The following is an 18,664-nucleotide window of genomic DNA, read 5'->3' as shown; positions in this document are numbered from 1 at the left end:
TCTCCCGTCTTGATTCTGCTTTCTCACTTCACTGACCCTTCCTGGGAGAAGCAGGTTAAGGCTTCTGAGTTTTCCGATCCTTAACTGCGTGCTAGTTCATCTGGTCTATGCTGTTTAAGGCTAAGGTCCTGGAAAGGGTCTGGCTTATTCAGGGAAATGCATCCCCAAAAGATCCATGGTCTAAGATGAAGGCTATCTGTGCTCCTTATATGACTTCTCCTGGGAGATAAAAAAGAGGCAGCGACCTTCCTTTCCAATGCTTTCAGCCGTCATTGAATGAGCTTTCGCTGTACGTCAGGTGCTGGATTAAGTAGTGGTATCTTGCACAGTAACTTCTCCAATGTCGTTAGGACGGTCCTTGTTTTATAGTTGTGAGAACTAAGGGACTGAGAGGTGCTGGATAATTTCCTGCAGTGGAGACCCCTCACACTCAGTATGTTTGCTGCTATTCATCCCCAGCTTCTCTCAGTTAGGGTGGGGTCCTGGCCAATGGGAAGGAAGGGGAAATGATGCAACTGGGTACAGCCCTGGTCCTTAAAAACACTTGGCATAATTGCTCTTCTCCCTTTTTTTTAAAGGAGCCTCGAAAGCTACGTGTTCAAAGCTACCCAATCAGACCTTGCTGGAGTGAGAAATTATCCCAGCTTCTGTTAAGCCACTGATACTTTGTGGCTCATTTGCTACTGCAGAATAGCCCAACCTAGAGGTGTGGATTTGAACCTTGGTCTCTGATACCTAAGCTGCACTCTCAGCCACCATGCCAGCCTGTGGGAGGGGAGCTGGTTGTTTCTCCACCTCCCACAAGGCTAGAAGAACATTCTAGTTTCCTGCTCACTGTTGTGAGCTATCTCTATACAATTTTTTTAAAGAATTATTTTACTTATTTGAAAAACAGAGTTACAGAGAGAGGTAGAAACAGAGAGAGAGGTCTTCCATTTGCTGGTTCACTTTCCAAATGATTGCAATGATCAGAGCTGAGCTGATCTGAAGCCAGGATCCAGGAGCTTCTTCCAAGCCTCCCATGTGGGTGCAGGGGCCCAAGGACTTGGGCCATCTTCTACTGCTTTCCCAGGCCATAGCAGGGAGCTGGACTGGAAGAAGAGCAGCAGGGACTCAAACCTGTGCCCATATGGGATGCCGGCGTTGCAGGCTGGGGCTTTAACCCACTGCACCACAGCGCTGGCCCCTCTATACAATTTAAAAAATAATGAACTCAAAGCATCTTCCAAATTCTACCCAGGTTCTGAACCTTGGTGTACTCCATGCACACTTGCAAATTAATGAAATGATATGCTGTGTTGCAAGGCTTTATCAGTTTACCCTCCTAAAGTTTTATCACAGCATTGATACATGAGGATTATTTTAAACAATGGCCAGCTCTGGGAGAGCTCTTCGGGAAACTCCTAGGCTGGTAGAACTTGGCCTGAGAGGCATCTTGCAGACTATGAAGTTTTTCCACCTTAATTTTAGAGATGAAGAAACAAGTGGGATCTGAGGTGGAGAGAGGCTTGTCCAAGGTCCTACAGTGGGGTCTACAATGGGCAGAGAGGTGGCCAGAGCTGGATCTCCTGACTTTATTCTAGGTCATAGAAACTGATCATTCCTTGGAGATGAAAGGCAAGGGCAGCTTGTCTCAAAGTCATCCTAGCCCTGAGCCCAACACTGCCTCATTGAGCTGCAACTCTGTCAGTCCACGGAAACAGAGGCACATTAGTCGCATTTAGCAAAGACTTGAGGGGCTAGCTCTGTGTCGTAACGAGTAAAGCTGTTGCCTGCAGTGCCCGCATCCCATGTGGGTGCTGATTAGAGTCCCAGCTGCTCCACTTCTGATTCAGCTCTCTGCTACAGCCTAGGAAAGCAGCAGAAGATGGTCCAAGTCCTTGGGCCCCTGCACCCACATGGGAGACCTGGAAAAATTTCTAGGCTCCTGGCTTTGGATCAGCGCAGTTCTGGCTGTTGTGGCCATTTGGGGACTGAACCAGCAGATGGAAGACCTCTCTCTCTCTCTCTCTCTCTCTACATCTACCTCTGTAACTCTGCCTTTCAAATAAATAAGTAAATCTTTAAAAAAAAAAAAAGACAAGACTCAAGACCTCCTGGATTCCTCGTTTTGACACCAAATGCTCTGTGGAATCAAATGCGATTTAAAAAAATGTTGGCGCATTTGTATGTGGTTTTCTCCTTTAGAAAATAAAGCTAAAGCAAGAAAAAAAAAGGCTCCCACAACATCTTGGCTGTCTGGCAACTTTGACAAACAACGATGTGATGAGAAACACATGGCAGGCCTGTGTCTGGCGAACACTTACGATCATTTTTGCTGCCCCTACAGGACCAGGAAGCCAGGCTGTCCTGCTCTTGGGGCCTCAGAAGACACCCAGCTCAGCCCATAGGTTGAGGTAGGCAGCACAGGCTGGTAGCCTGTTGTGGGAAGCTGGTCTGTCAACTGGGGCTGTGGCACGAATATGGTAACATTTACTGAGAAGTAACTGGGGGACCTGCCTGAGGCTAATGGCTATAAAGACATGTAAGGGACCCTCTTGGGGGGGCTTCAGCATGGTGGACGTGCACTTGAACAGCTTTGAGGAGTGCTGCATCACTGGGTCACCAGCCAGGCAGAAATGTACATCCCAAAACCTCCTGCAGAGCTGCAGACCAGAGAAGGACTTGAACCAGAGGAAGCAGGGTTCAGGACAGGCCATGTGGGTGGAACGGATAGGGAGAAGAGACCAACTTCCATCTCTCCCACAGGGTGGCACGGTGGCTGAGAAAGTGGCTTACATGTCAGAGACTAGGGTTCAAATCCACACCACTAGGTTGTGCTATTCTGCAGTAACAAGTTGTCCACAGAGTCTCAGTGGCTTAATAGTACACAGGCTTATTTCTCACTCCAGCAAGGTGTGAGCGGGTAGAACGGCCCTCTTCCATCTGGTAGCTTTCGGAACACATAGCCTTCACGGCTGCTTAAGCAGGAAAATAAGGAAGAAGAAGGAACATGCCAAGCATTTGTAAGGGCCAGAGATGTAACCAAGTTCATTTCCTCTTCCTTCCCATTGGCCAGAAACCAGTCACAGGTCCCACCCTAATGGAAAGAAGCCTGAGAACATAGAGAAGTCCATAGATACTGAGTATGCGTAGTCTCTGCTACAGGCAAATTACACAACACCTGTGCAACAAGGTCCAGCCTGCTGATCTAAGTAGGTTGTTGTGCAAGACACTACTGCTTAGTCTACTGCCTGACGTGGAGAATCTGCTGAGATGGTGGCGACTCTGAGGATGACCCTTCTCGGAAAGATAGTTCAAAAACACGCGGAACATACGATAATGGGACCCCTTGGCCCCACGGTGGCTGCAGATTGGAGTCCCGTGAGTTACACAAACAGCCTGCGAAAGGCGTGGCTGGATTGCCAAGTGGGCGGGGGCCTGGGAGCTTGGTTTAAGTGGGTGTAAGAATCTGAGAGCAGAAAGGCTCCTTCAGAGTCACCTTTCACCTTCAGAGGCCAAGGTCACAGAAGGCATGAGTGCAAGAGGTCTCAGCACATCTCCAGCAGAGCTAGGAGCAGACCTCCGGCCCACACCTCAATGTCCAGTAGCCTGGCAAAAAGACCCGTGGGACTGTGGACCCCCATGGCCTCAGCTTCCTGTTCCCCAGTGGTCTGGTGGAGGAGTCGCCCTGAGTGCATTACTGCTAGAAAGGGAAGTGTTAGCTTCTCCCTGGGCTTTCTTCTCTGGGCCTCCCAGGCAAAGTCTGAAGTCCAGCTATTGAACACAGCCTTGCTTTTGCACAAGTGGGTTTTAAGCCAGTGCCAGCTGTGAGGTGGAGTTTCAGGGAAGGGAGGTGGAGCCTGGGTCCCCTCGGGGCACCTCCAGCCAGGGGCTGGCTAGCTGGCTGGTGTCCTGTTCAGAGAGATGTGTGTGGCTTCCTGCGGTGGCCAAGCTGAGTGTTACACAGGGGGCTGGCCCGTTGATTTCATGAATGCGTTTATTTCAAGTCTGTGCTCAGCTGCTACCAATGTGCCGGAGGCAGCTTTATGTGAAAATAAACTGAGCTAATCAGGATGACAAAGAGTACTTTTAAGGAAGACTGTATGATTGTTTAAGGTTGAGTCACAGCCTCACCAGGAGCTTTCATTTTTTAACAGGAACTCACTAGATGAGCGACCTTGGGCTAGGTCCTTAATCTGTGGGGGCCTCAGCTGTCAAATGAGCATGATATCCCCTACCGCCAAGGGCTTGAGTAAGGATGAAATGAGTCCTATTAGTTAAGTGCCACATAAAAAGTATAAGTGCTGATAAACAAATAATAAATCTAGGGCCAGCACTGTGGTGCAGTAGGTTAAATCATGGCCTCCAGTGCCAGCATCCCACATGGGCACAGGTTCAAGTTCCCGCTGCTCCACTTCCTATCCAGCTAATGTGCCTGGGAAAGCAGTGGAGGATGGCTCAAGTCCTCGGGACCCCACACCCTTGTAGGAGACCTGAAGAAACTCCTGGCTCCTGGTTCCAGCCTGGCAGAGCCCTGGCCATTGTGGCCATTTGGGGAATGAACCAGCAGATGGAAGGTCTCTGTCTCTTAAAGTGACTCTTAAAACGGAGTCTCTAACTCATTGGCTTAGACCCTTTTGGTGGCCGTCCTATGAGAAAAAGTCCACGCCTGACTCAGGATGCGGTGTCATTTCCCCAGATTTCTTCGGATGGTGCTGGTTGGGACGCTGCCAGGAACAAGCCCAGCCTCTGTAACTTTTCCAAACCAACACCGCTTTTCTTGCTACCCCTCTTTTCCATCAATAGCAGCTATCCAACCAACGAGAACTTCCAGTGCTCCGGCTGTCCCCTCTTCCCTGTCCCTGTTTCCTGAAGGGGAGCTGCTTTCAGTCAGGGATTTTGTCTGTCTCACTGTGGGGTCAGACCCGGACGGGCCCTTGGTGTGGCCGTGAGTCACTGGGTTTCCCTATCCTGGCTTGTTTTCATTTTGTCAACTTTTCAGCTCTTGTTCTGGAGCCTTGGCCCACCCTTCAAGGTCTTGCAGGCAAAGTGAACTGGAGAGAGGGGCATCCTCTGGGGTGTGGGTAGGGTGGTAACCTTCCTAACGCTCCCTGCTTGGGAGGGACTGACCGGCTCCACTCACAGGCCCTGTGGATTGAGTGGTGCTTTGTTGAGATTGACAGCCCTTTGCCGGGGGGTGGTCCTCAACTCTCGGTTTGAAAAGAGGGCCCTGTGCTCTGGGTTCTTGAGGCTCCTTTCAATCTGCACCCTCAAAGCTAACCCCAGGCATCTGCGGCTCCCCATGCACTAGCTCCAGAAACAAGCAGTTAGTTACTTCTCAGGGGTCAAGGTCTCCTCCAGGAACTCCTCGATCTTATTGACGTCTGTCTTCACATCCCCGTTGAAGGTCAGGAAGGGCGGGTGGGTGCCAGGGGCTAGGTTGTGCAGGTCAGCCGGCTTTCTGTAGAGAGAGCAAGATTCAGGTGTTGGCTTACACCAGGGAAACCTAAGATTTATTGCAAATGAGGCTCCCTGTGCTATCCAACATACCCATTGGCAAAAAATCAGATTTGCACTGTGGGGTGCAGGGCAGGGAGGGTGGACAGAATTCTGAAGGAATGAGGTGCAATGTAGGAAACCTGTTCTGGGGAAGGCAGGGAGTGGGGAGGGAGTCAAGATGAGGAGGTGGAGAGCATCACAGGCCTGTATCTCACTCAGCTCCAAGCTTTCGTTCCCTGAGGGAGCAGCTGGGTTTTGGTTTCAGAACTTCTTTCACTAATAAGCCTAAGAAAAATAACTTTAGAAACTACTGAGTTGGATCCTATTTTGTCATCAGAAATATTTTCAAATACCAGAGGAAAAAAATGTTTGGAAGTTTGGACCATCTGTTCAAGTTGGAGTAGCCTTAGCCTCTGGAACTTACATTTTCATACCTAATAACCAGGGTCCAACATTATTCAGTCTGTTGCCAGATTCACAAGAATTTTTTTTAAATCTACAAACAGCCCATGATATGGCCTTCAGTTAGCCATGAAAATAAACAAAACTATTAAATAGAGACTATGGGATCGACATTGTGGCATTGAAGGCTAAGCCTCTGCCTTGGCTCCGGCATCCCACATAGGCACTGGTTCATGTCCTGGCTGCTTATCTTCTGATCCAGCTCTCTGCTATGGCCTGAGAAAGCAGTGGAAGATGGCCTAAGTCCTTGGGTCCCTGCACCTGCGTGGGAAACCTGGAAGAAGCTCCTGGCTCCTGGCTTCGGATCAGCCCAGCTCTGACTATTGCAGATACTGGGGGAATGAACCAGTAGATGGAAGACCTCTCTCTCTGTTTTTCCCTCTGTCTGTAATTCTGCCTCTCATACAAATAAATAAATATATTTTTAAAAAATAGAGACTACAATGCTTTTTATTGCTACATTTTGATCATGGACATACTGCAAATCCTTGTGAAAACTCATGGGCTTATGTCTGACAGGCCCAAGTTCAATATTATTTCTTACAAAATGGCATTTAGGCCACCACCAAGAATTCCGCATGAAGAACCTCATGGTACTGGGTAAGAAGAAGCCTAGGAGAAAGTCTTACAATTCAAGATACATGAGAGGTGCAAATGTTTTTGTACAGAAATAAACTTATCTTTTAATTCCATTTACCACAAACTTTTTTTTTTTTTTGAGATTAACTTATTTGTTTGAAAGTCAGAGTTAGAGAGAGAGAAGAGGAAGAGGGAAATATTTTCCATCTGCTGATTCATTCCCCAAATGCTGGCTACAATGGCCAGCTGGGCTGGGCTAGGCTGAAGCCAGGAGCCAAGAGCCAGGAGCCAGGAGCCAGGAGCCAGGAGCTTCATCCAAGTCTCCCATGTGGGTGGTAGGGGCCCAAGAACTTGAGCCATCTTCTGCTGTTTTTTCCCAGATATTAGCAGGGAACTGGATGGGGAGTGGAACAGCTGGGACGTGTGACCCAGTGCCCAGGTGGGATGTCAGTGTCACAGGTAGCAGGTAGCAGCTTTACCTGCTGCACCACAACACTGGCCCTCATTTAATAGCTAGCAAATTCAGTCCCTAAGGAGACAGAGAGTGTCTCAGTGTACCTGGAAAGAATCTGAATCAGGCACTGAGAGAGATGTAAGCTAACTAAAGCCAATAGTGCAGCCCCCGACCCCACTGCAGGGAAGAAGAGAGATAGATGTTCTAAATTATCCAGACAGGAAGATTCAGATGATGGAGAATAGGGTGAACTCCTGGAACACTGGTCCAATGGGATGAATGAACAGTGGATGGGTGGATGCACAGAACTTTGGGGTCCCTGCCCACAGCGATGCTGAGTGGGGTTCCTGGTTCGATGCGGGGAGCAAACAGACCACCTGTGAGTAGGGACTTCCTGTTGCTGGAGCATGAAGGAGTCACCTTGTGTTTGACAGGGGCCCAGTTCAGGGTGTGTGCCTGAGATTCCGCCAGCTGCTCAGAATGCCAGAGCAAGGATGGAGCGAAGTGAGGGGAGAAGGGCTGGCAGGTGCGGGGACTGGGGAGGGAGAGGGGATGGTGGCACCAAGAAAAGAGTAAGGAAGAGGAGAAAGAATGACGGAGACTTCCATGGGCAGGGCCTGAACTCAGATCACCCCTGCTGCTCTCTCCCAGCATGCAACATTTCTTGTGGGAGCTGGGCGTGGAAAACATTTGAAGGAGGAACTGTCAAAAAGTAAACAATGGGAGTAGAGGAGGCTGGAATGAAACAAATTCCTGGCGTAAGCAGCTTGGGAGGGGACAAGAAGAATTTCAATTAGGGTGCGACTCCCAGGTCCTGCTCTGACCCACACCCTCTCCCTGCGCATTCTGTGGCACTTGGTGGAGCCAGGAAAAGTGTTTAAAGCCTGACTGGCTTGGTCCCTTTGTTTACCTTGTGTGTGTTCTGCATTTCAGACGACCAAAGGACATTCTTTACTTGTTCCTCCCACGTGGGGAGCAGACACAGAGCAGCAATGCTGCCTTCTCAACAGCAAGGGGGTAATCTACGCTGATGTAAGTTCTCTGTGGTTACCTCTCTGGGGCAGAAAGGTACAGTGTGTGGTGGCGGTGGCAGCAGCAGCAGTGGCTGTGTTTTCCCTGGGACGCCAAAGAAGCACGGCCAATAGATGCCCTTGGGAAGTACAGCCTACGGCTGCTGCAGCTCAACAGGGCGCTCCAGTCGGGTATAACCCTCTTTTAGCAAACCATCCCCCGCCTTCAGCATTTATACTTGAAATTATATCATTAGCCTTGAATTTCACAGTGCGAGGGCTCATTTTATTATTTAACGCGCATCTGTCTTCCTTTCCTGACTGGGTCGCTCGCCAGTTCCATGAGTGCAGCAATAATTGCAGCAGCAGCCAACGTGAAGGGAGCACTTGCTATGGCCAGGAGCAATGCTGTCCCCTCCCCAAGTCCCCAATGCAACGCTGTTGATGAAGAAGGCATTGCTTTATCTCCCTCATCCAGGTGAGGTCACAGAAGCCCAGAAAAGCTCAAGGTCACTCAGCCATAAATGGTGCTGCCAGGATAAGAAATCAATTTTCTGCTTCTTTCTCCATGAGACTGGAGTGGTGCCACCTGCCCGCTCTACCTCACAGGGATGTTGGTAGGATCAGATGGGGGAATGAGGAAGGGCAAAAAGAGCCTCTGAAGAATGTGGGGTGGCTCCTTTCCCACTCTGACCTGAATGGTTGAGTCCACCCTTTCAGACAATAATCCAAAGACCTCTGATTCTCCAGTGAAGGAAGCAGTTCTTCCAGCTGTACAAAGGCATCCTGCCTTTTTGCTTTCACAGACAATGATTGCCTAGCAGGTGCACCTGCATGTATTTGGCAGGTAGTGGTTGAGGTCACAGGAAGGGTACAAGGTAACCCAACACAGGAGCCTAGCCTGTCCTTGAGGGATTCAAAGTCTCATATGGAAGACAACACAAACTTCATAACTGATGTTTGAGAAGCATAGTGTTTGAACCAAGGTTCCTAGTAGCAGCCTCTTGGGCACTTTGGGCAAATCATTGCAATGTGTATGCTTCAGTTCCTTGTACAAAATGGAGAATAGTGACCTCCTTCACAGGATCGGACCTTATGTGATTGTTTTATTTACGGAGAAGCACTCATGGGTTGTAAGGCATTAGGACTGCAGATACCATAACTGGGTGAGGTGCTAACTCACAACACAAGGCAACCTGAACAGTGTGTACTAGGTGGGGGTGGAGGGAGTGGTGGGGGTGGGTGAGAAGGCCTCAGTGAGTAGGGGGGGGCTGATGCTGAGCTTGGGGCTCAGACGAGGAGAGGACCTGTTTTAGATAGAGGAAGTGTCCCAGCTGAGGGCTAGATTCTAGAAGGAACAAGAACAGAAAGTAGGCCAGCCTGCCAGGTACAGAGGTCACAGTGAGAAATGCTGAGAGACACTTGGGGGCGGGACCAAAAAATGATAGAGAACAGCTACAGCTTTGGGTACATTTGTTCCAGAGGCAATATGTGTTTCTGAGCAGGGGAGCCTTTTGGTTAAAGCTCTATTTTAAGGGCCACAACTTTAGGATGATGTAAAGAATGGATGAGAGAGAGAGAGAGAGAGAGAAAGGGAGAGAGAGAGAGAAGAAAACCTGGAAGGAGGAAGACCAGTCAAGTTGGCAGTGGTGAGACCAAAACTGTGTGGCCTTTGAGAATGAAAAACAGAGTGTGGGGGTGAGAGTTGGTACCATGTGAGAATACTCTGGACTCAGCTGCTAATCAAAAATGGAGGTGGCCAGAGAAAGGAGCTGCAAATAGTCCAGTGCCTGGAATCTGGAGGGACATAGGCATTTGGGAGAAGAGTCCAACTCTTAGACAATACAGTCTACAGCCATAACAGAACAGCCAAATGGAAAGACAGGGATAATAAGGAGCCCTGGATACAGATTAATTTAGCTAAAGATGAGGAGGGGATATGCCAAGATCACCTGGGAGGAAGGCTGAAGGCTCAAGGAGTGGGCCACAGCTATTCCACATGTGAAAAACAAGTGGAAGAGAGGAAACAGCATCATGCATTCTGGAAGAGTGAAGAGAGTATGGCTACCGATGCTGAATGATGCCATATATATATATATATATATATGCTGATTTTATATACATATATATATATATATATTCTATCTGTCTATCTATCTATCAATCAAATTTTGAGAGGCTGAAAGAGAGCAAGAGCTCCTACCTACTGGCTCATATTCCAAATGACCTCAATAGGTGGGGCTGAAGCCAGGAGCTGGGAGCTCAGTCCAGGTCTCCCATGTGGGTTTCCATCTCTGCAGCTAGAAGATGGCATAGCAGTGGAGCCAGGACTCCGACCCGGGCACTCCAATAAGGGATGCAGCTGGCCCATCTGGGAGGCCAAATGCCCACAACACACCTCTGGACGATGAAGGGCAAGGCTTTTCCTTGATCCCCAGAGGTTCTCTGTGCCTTGCAGTAAACATATTCCTCACGAATACAGTGTCTTTTACCTTTTCAGGTCCACAGTGGTGACATTGAACACGACTCCTTTCAGCCAAAGGATCATAAAGAGCCGCTGAGAGAAGGGACAGTTGCCAATGCTTTCCCCATCGATTCCAGCCTAGAAAGAGAAGCAGGGTCCTGTGTGAGCACGTGTGTACCAGCAAGAAGCAGGGGGGGCCAAAGCCCTGTCTGCAGAGAGCTTACTGCAGCCCTGTCCCTGCCTGATGGCCAGGGGATGGCCCTCTGTTAGTCATCTTCATCTTTCTAATGCTTGTGCAGAGCAATTCCTGGCCCTGGGTTAGGGCTCAAAAAACACCTGCAGACTTGAACTTGGGTTTCCAGCAGGATGATTTTGTAGAATCATAACTTTCTTAAACCCTGGAACTTTAGCCTCTTAGGGCAAGAGACTTCCAACATAGTCACATAGTCTAATGCACATGATGCTTACATGTCAAATTTTAACCTCCAAGACACCATCTGGTCTATGCTTAAATTTCTCCATTAACCAATCATTTGTATCTCTCAACCAGTCTGTTGTGGACACCACTCTAACAGTTCTTTCAGTTCTAACAGTGCTTTCCTTTGGCTGTACCTAGCCAAAATATGTTCCTCCAGAGTTCACCCCCTTCCACACTTTGGTTCTCGCTCCATGAGGATATCACAAGTACAAATGCCTCAGATTTTGACCTTGTTTCCCTATATCTAGGCTAGGTAGCAGGCTCAAGGCACCAATCAATAAGCCACCACTTGGTTCCGACTGCTGTAAGCCACTCAATGGTTCAGTTATCCTTTTACTCACCAAATAGCACATTGACTATGGATTGAGTGTAAGGCACTGGAGAAGATGGCCCAGGAGACTTAGAAAGACATTTCTTCAGGGACTCACAGCCTTCTGTGAGGTGGGGTGGGGATGAGGGTCACAGGAACATGTAGGACAGGAATGGTGGCATGGCTGAGCACATGTGGATGGCTCATGTTTCATTTCTCCTTCTCACGGCCCTACTCAAAACAGCCTGTTTTTTTGTTTTGCATCTGAAGGATGCATCTCTCTGACTACACTGCTGAGCAGGCGGCAGGACCATGAGTTTTATAAGGAATTTCTGTCAAGTGAAACACATGAGCAAACAAAAGTGGTGCAAGGCCTGGTCTGTGTCCTTCATGCCCGCCGCGTGGCTCCCTGGACCCTGACATGATGCTCAAAGGAAGGAATAACCCATTGGTCATGGCCTCTGATGCTGGCTGCCCTGGACACCATCTGCTGGCCGTGCCGGGGGTGGGGGGGCTCTGCTGACAGGGGCCACAGGAGGGAAGGTACCTATGCTTACTTGCAAAGCTGCAAAAACTCCCAGGGACACTCAGAAATGATTACTCACTAACTGTCGCTCCCCGTCTTCGTGGAGGAACGACACAGGACCCTGCGCTGTTCTTTTGTCTGCTCGGCCCTTCCCGGGTTTGCTGCTGGTTCTTCCCGGGTTGGCTACCGTCCCTTCCACCTCCGTGGAAGGGCGGTTCCCCCTAGCCACTTTCCCCACTTCCGCAGGGGAGCGGCACACCGCCGGCCAGCTCTCTCGGGGGCTGCACAGGTGTTCCTTCAGATAGATGTTCCTGGTGCATGTTGTCTCTCTCCTCCTTTATAGTCCTCTTCCACCAATCCCAACTCTGCTACCCACACACCGAGTACGCTGCTCTCCTCCAATCAGAATCAGCTCCTGCTGCTTATTGGTTGAACTGGAGGCAGCTGTGTAGAAGCTGTTTCCTCCTCTCCCAGCGCCATATTGTGGGAGAGCAGATGCATAGAATAAGTCTTAATTCCAGTAACAGTCTAGTCCGAGTTGCTCCCAGTTGCTCCCCACAACTAACATTTTTTTTTTGAAAGTAAAGAAGAAAAAGAAATGCATACCCAAAGCCCAATTCTCGCCCTGGGGTGTGTTTTGCTGTGGCATTCAGATGGGGAGGCACCACATGCTGTGCCCATTTGGAGAATGAACCAGTGGATGGAAGACCTTTCTGTCTCTCTTTCTCACTGTAACTCTACTTCTCAAATAAATAAATTCTCTCTCTCTCTCTCTCTCTCTCTCTCTCTATATATATATATATATATATATAAAGGAAATGGAGCAGTCTAGATTCCAACAAGCCCTTGGATATGGGATGCTGGCATTGCAAGCCACAGCCCAACCCACAGTACTGCAATGCTGGTCCCCCCTTTGTGCTTTTAACGATGATGAGTCCAAAGAGATTTTGCTTATGTGATTTATGGCTCTCAATATTCACCATACAAGAGTACTTCAAAAAGCTGTGGAAAAGACAAGTTTATGCTTGTGCAAAATGTTTTTGCAATGCATGCACAGTTTTTTCATAATATGTACTTTATTTCTTTTTCTTTTTTTAGATATTTATTTATTTGAAAGAGTTACATAGAGAGAGGAGAGGCAGAGAGAGAGAGAGAGAGAGAGAGAGAGAGAGATCTTCCATCTGCTGGTTCACTCCCCAATTGGCCGCAATGGCTGGAGCTGTGCCAATCTGAAGCCAGGAGTTAGGAATTTTTCCAGGTCTCCCACATGGGTGCAGAGGCCTAAGGACTTGGGCCATCCTGTACTGCTTTCCCAGGCCACAGCAGAGAGCTGGATCAGAAGTGGAGCAGCCGGGACTCAAACTGATGCCCATATAGGATGCTGGCACTGCAGGTGGTGGCTTTACTTGCACGCCACAGCGCCAGCCCCAATATAATATGTATTTTCCATAAACTTTTTGAAGGAACTTTGTATGCATGAATTTCAAATATTTTTTGCACCAAAGCAAACTTATGATTTAATTCCATTTTCCACAAACTTTCTAAAGCACTGTCATATATGTAAGCCAAATGATGAGAAATTTTGAAATATGTACTCATTTATTTAAATGTTGTAATAATGAACATGTTTACATGTTAATGAAAGTAACATTTTAGTATAAAACAACTATCTTTTCCGAAAACAAAAGAAATTTAATGAGAAGAGTGGCATTGTTTTACATTTTTATATGATCTTTTTATTTTTTAAAAACAATTTATTTATTTGAAAGGCAGAGTTACAGAGACAGAAGGAGAGGCAAAGAATGAGAGAGAGAGAGATTTATTTTCCACATGCTGGCTCACTCCTCAAATAGTCACAATGGCTAGGGCTGGTTCAGTCTGAAGCCAGGAGCCAAGAATTACATTGGGTCTCCTATGTGGGTGCAGGTGCCCAAGCACTTGGACCATTCTCTGCTGTTTTCCCAGATGCATAAGCAGGGAGATGGATCATAAATAGAGCATCTGGGAAAAGAACGGGTATCTATGTGGGATGCCAACATTGTGGCTTAACCCGCTACACTACATGCCAATCTTTAATTTTGATTAATTTTTACAAGATCTGGCTTAATAAAAGCTGGCTTATGCATTTGAAAATATTTGGTCTCACACAGATATGTTGCTGGCAATAAGAGAGGAGTATTTTGATGGATATTGTGTTTTTGTTTTGTTTTGTTTTTGTTTTTGTTTTTGTTTTTTTTTTTGGGTCAGGCAGAGTTAGACAGTGAGAGAGAGAGAGAGAGAGAGAGAGAGAGAGAGAGAAAGGTCTTCCTTCCATTGGTTCACCCTCCCAGATGGCCGCCACGGCCCGTGCGCTGCGACGACCTCAAGCCAGGAGCCAGGTGTTTCATCCTGGTCTCCCATGTGGGTGCAGGGCCCAAGTACTTAGGCCATCCTCCACTGCCTTCCCGGGCCACAGCAGAGAGCTGGCCAGGAAGAGGAGCAACCGGGACAGAATCCAGCGCCCCAACCAGGACTAGAATCCGGAGTGCCGTTGCTGCAGGCAGAGGATTAGCCTAGTGAGCCGTGGCACCAGCCTAGATGTTGTTCTTTAACAGCACATCGAAACTCAACAAGTAGCAGTTTCTTAAAGGTGGATACATAAGAACAATTTGAAACCATGTACATGCAATTTTTTCTGTCCCACTAAAACTAACCTACCAAACTTGTACTTGTTTTTCCCAGGAATGATTTTTGTAACATATGAATTTTTCATCTGAAAAATAGTGTTTCATTGAGTTATGCAGATTTTCACAGTGCTACACATTTCATTGTAATGTGTGTGTATGTGTGTGTGTGTGCAATTTCATTGATTAGCATCACCACCAATATCATAAGAAAAACTTAAATATAAGAAAACTAATGGTGGCAGATATATGCTTTCCAAAATTCCAATTTCCTTTTGAAAGCTTGCATTTTATCATGGGTAATAAATACTTCCAAGTAATGTCCTTGAAATGCCAAGCTTATTTCACTGATTTTCCAGTTGGTGTCTGACAAGTACTAAGTCTCAGTGGCGATAGCGTGTCTCTCTGTCAGGTGCTCTTTCAGATAAGAACCGTGCTCTGTGAAGGAAGCAGCCGGTTCAGTGGACAGCTGGGCTGCACAGCGCTTTTTTCTTCGACAACCATTGTACTTTGGAATACAGCCGAAGAGCTTGTGTGCATTTCCCATTTCATCAGCAAGAATATTTGACAGACATGTATGCAAGGGTTAGGATTTAATTACATTATATAATTTTTACTGCTTCATCAGGGGCATTTATAGCCTAGGCTGACTTTTTTTTTACATGATGACTACTGGTGCCCTTTCTACATTGCCTGGATTTGTGCTGAAATATCAGGTGTTTTATCCATGAAATGCCAACCCCAGAGACAGAAGCACACGATCTTAATTGTGCTTTGAAAATAATTGTGACCTCTGAGAACCCTTGAAAGCCTCTTGGGGCCCCCTGAGATCCAAGAAAAACATGGGAGAACTGTTGGTTTAAGACATCCCCTGATGAAACTCGGCATGCAGAGCTTGGTTTCCAGACCATGAGGGGAAGCTGATAATTGGCCAAAAGCCATGGGAAGGTCCCCAGGTCTGGAAGAGGGAAGACTTATTCCAAGAAGATCCAAGAAGGAATAGCAGGAAATAATCAGGTGACATTTAAGCTTGTGTCAGTTAATGATCTATTGCCTCTCAGCTCCAAATTCACTCTTCAATGCAGGCTTTGTGAGAACGGGGAGCATATCTTTACAAATGTCTCCTCTGGGGGTGGGTGCTGTGGTGCAGCCAGCGGGATAAGCTGCTGCTGAGACACCTGCATCCCATATCTAAGGGTTGTGTTGAGTCTGCTACTCTGCTTCTGATCCAGCTTCCAGCTCATGCATCCTGGGAGGCAGCAGATGGTGGCTCAAGTGCTTGGGTCCCTGTTACCCACATGGAAGACCTGGTTAGAGTTCTTGGTTCCTGGCTTCAGCTCCGGGGCTGCTGCAGGTATCTGGAAAGTCAATGGAGGATCTCTCTCTCTCTCTCTCTCTCTTTCATTCTGCCTTTCAAATAGCTGAAAATAGATGAACAAAAATTAAAAAATATATATCTCCTTAGGTAAGTGTTTGGCCAACTGCTTAAGACACTGTTTAAGATGCTTAAATCCCATGGTGGATTGCCTGACACCTACCTCTAGCTCCTGACTTCAGCTTCCTTTTCATACAGAGCCTGGGAGGCAATATTATTGGCTCAAATAATTGGGTCCCTGCCACCCATATAGGAGGCCTGAATTGAGTTCCTGGTTCCCAATTTTGGCTTGGCCCTGTCTCAGCAGTTGTAGGCATTTGGGGAGTGAATCAGCAGATGGCAGACTTCTTTGCTTCTCCCTGTCTCTCTGCCTCTGAAATAAATTAATTAAAGTTAAAAAATAATCACAACATAAAAGTATTTCCCCTTTAAGTGATCCAAGTTTGGCTTTCTCAGTAGAGAGCCCTGAAAGGACATTGGTGGAGGAAGAGTAGCTGGGGATGAGCAGTGTGGGTATGAGGACGGCCAAGAGAGGTCTCTACTGCAGGTCCAGCATACAGTCCCTCTCTGAACTTGCAGCCTCAGCTTGGTGAATCACCTTTCCAAAGCTCTCTCAACACAGAAGCCAAAGCCTCCCCATGCAGCCTGCCTGTGGCCAAGGTGTCCACAAGATCTGCCACTCCCTCTGCAAGCCCATGTGGCCTGCAGGCCTCCTGTCCCATTGACACCTGTGTCCTACTGCACAGCTGAGCCACCCTTGCTGACTGCCTGCTCTCTGCCTTGGCTTCCCTGCCATAACCCTGGGGTGCCATAGAGAGAGTTTCCTTACATGTGTGCTTAGTCTCTTATCATAGTTAGTTCCTTATGTTAAACTTGTATTTAATCCACTGCTTGGTGTTACTCTCCTGATGGGATCCAGACTACCATACAGATGCTTAGATGGCTGATATTTCAAAATCAAGATTTTTATCATCTTGATTCTTTAAAGCACTTGGCAAAGTTAAGTCATCGATAAGGTTTTAAGAAAGAAGCCTCACTTTTCTCCAGCAAGCTCAGTCAGTCCCCATTTACAGCACAGAGCAACTTTTATTGCTTTGGGCCACGACTCCTGGTCCTGAAGAGTCCAGTGATTAAGCAGTTGAGTTTACAGATAGAAGTTCTACAACAGTGGGGTTAGAACTGCCCTTGGGATGATATCGTCCAGGTTTCTTTTTACTGCTAAGGAAATGGGCTAGGAAAGTTAAATGATTGACTGATGGCTACACAGCCTGGTCCCATGGACAATTGGGGATAAAATTCCGAATTCCTAGATCATTACACAGGCTGTTGCTATCTTATAGCAAATAGTGTCAATCTGGTAAAGTCTACCTGAATATAAGATAACTCACAGTGCTGGACTGTGTTTGTATCACATGAAAGAGAATTTTTCTTTAAACAGACAATATTTGGAGCTGCCCACTCTTATGAATGTAATTCAGACAATATTCCTTATTATGATTATTTTTTAATATCAAATAATCTGTCCTTCCAATCATTTGGTTAGTAAGCCTCCCATTAGCAAGGATGTGTTTGGGTGATTTGTGGCCCACAAGAAGTTAAGAAGGTCTGCCTTGAAGAAGTCAACATTCCTTTTCTCCACAGTCTCAATAAGCCTCACTCATTAGGGTCACTCAGGTGTTTTTCATTTAATAAATAAGTGGCAAAATAGGGTACATTTGAGGCTTCAGGGGTTTGTCAGCATTTATCTAAATCTGAGCATCAAGGCTGAATCAACTATACAGACTGCTGCCCGTACGTGATATGAAACATTCCGAGTATATTAGTCATGGTTCTCCAGTGAAATGGGAAAGACAACATAGATAGATAGAAGATGGATAGATGAATAGCAAGAGGGACAGGCATTTCCTGTAATAGCTATATCTGTGTCTAAATCCATATATATGTATAAACACACACACACACAGATTGAGCAGAGTTTATTCAAAGTGCTAGGGACCAGAAGTATTTCTGATTTTGCATTTTTTTGAATTTTGGAATTTTTCACGAGTGCATAATGAGGTATCTTGGGGAAGGGTCCCAAGTCTAAACAGTAAATTCATTTATATTTCATGTGCAACTTACACACACAGAAGCTGAAAGTAATTTTGTACAGTATTTTTATGTACTTTCATTTTGGCTGCAACCAGGCACGTGGAGGCAAGTGTGGAATTTTACACTTGCCAGCGTTTGAAAAGTTTCAGAATTGGGACACTTTTAGACTTTTGGATTAGGGATACTCTACCTGTACAGGTAGAAATATTATACAGATATAGATATGGATATAGATATAGATATAGATAGATATTCGTCTTAAGGAAAATGGCTCATGCAGTTGTGGATGCTTGATTAGTCCAAAATCTGCTGGGCAGACCGGCAGGCTGAAGACTCAGGGAAGAGTGACCTGGGAGTACCAGGGCCACCTGCCAGCAGAATTCTGTCTTCCGCAAAGGTCAACCTTTGTTCTATGAGGCCCACCACATTATGGACGATATTCCACTTTACTTACAGTCCATCCCATTTAAATGTTAACCTCGTCCAAAAAAACACCTTCACATAAACATCCAGAATAATTTTTGACCAACTATATGGACCCTTTGGCCCAGGCAAGTTGACACATGGAATAAGCCATCATCCCAAGGTGAATGTGAAAGCAGTACTTGAGACAGGTGACATTGTCTGTCGCCAGCACTTAGCTTACCTGATGTTTTCATAAACAACTGGATGTAGCTGTTGCCTAGGCCCTGACAACAACTTGTAGGTTGCACCCTGATACCCAAAGACTACTGGCTTAATTCTCAGAAGCAGAAGGGTTGCATTTTGGCC

The 18,664-nt window shown here is 46.9% G+C and overlaps 1 protein-coding gene across 2 annotated transcripts in view; it reads right to left on the bottom strand.

The window, feature by feature from the left end:
- CLIC5 (CLIC family member 5) overlaps positions 1-18,664 on the bottom strand; it is a 168,743-nt gene that overhangs the window by 35,331 nt on the left and 114,748 nt on the right. For both annotated transcript variants that reach the window (XM_089333870.1, XM_008263000.5), the window contains exons 2-3: positions 10,479-10,588; positions 5,318-5,443 (exon numbers count right to left, since the gene is read on the bottom strand). In XM_089333870.1, coding sequence (XP_089189996.1) covers positions 5,318-5,443; positions 10,479-10,588 — 236 coding nt within the window. The remainder of the gene's footprint in view (positions 1-5,317; positions 5,444-10,478; positions 10,589-18,664) is intronic.

This window comes from Oryctolagus cuniculus, chromosome 5 (assembly GCF_051225735.1).
Source record: "Oryctolagus cuniculus isolate XC-2025 breed Fujian yellow rabbit chromosome 5, ASM5122573v1, whole genome shotgun sequence".
NCBI classification, from domain to species: domain Eukaryota; kingdom Metazoa; phylum Chordata; class Mammalia; order Lagomorpha; family Leporidae; genus Oryctolagus; species Oryctolagus cuniculus.
Note: the sequence above shows the minus strand (reverse complement) of the source record. Positions and strands in the feature narration are given on the sequence as shown.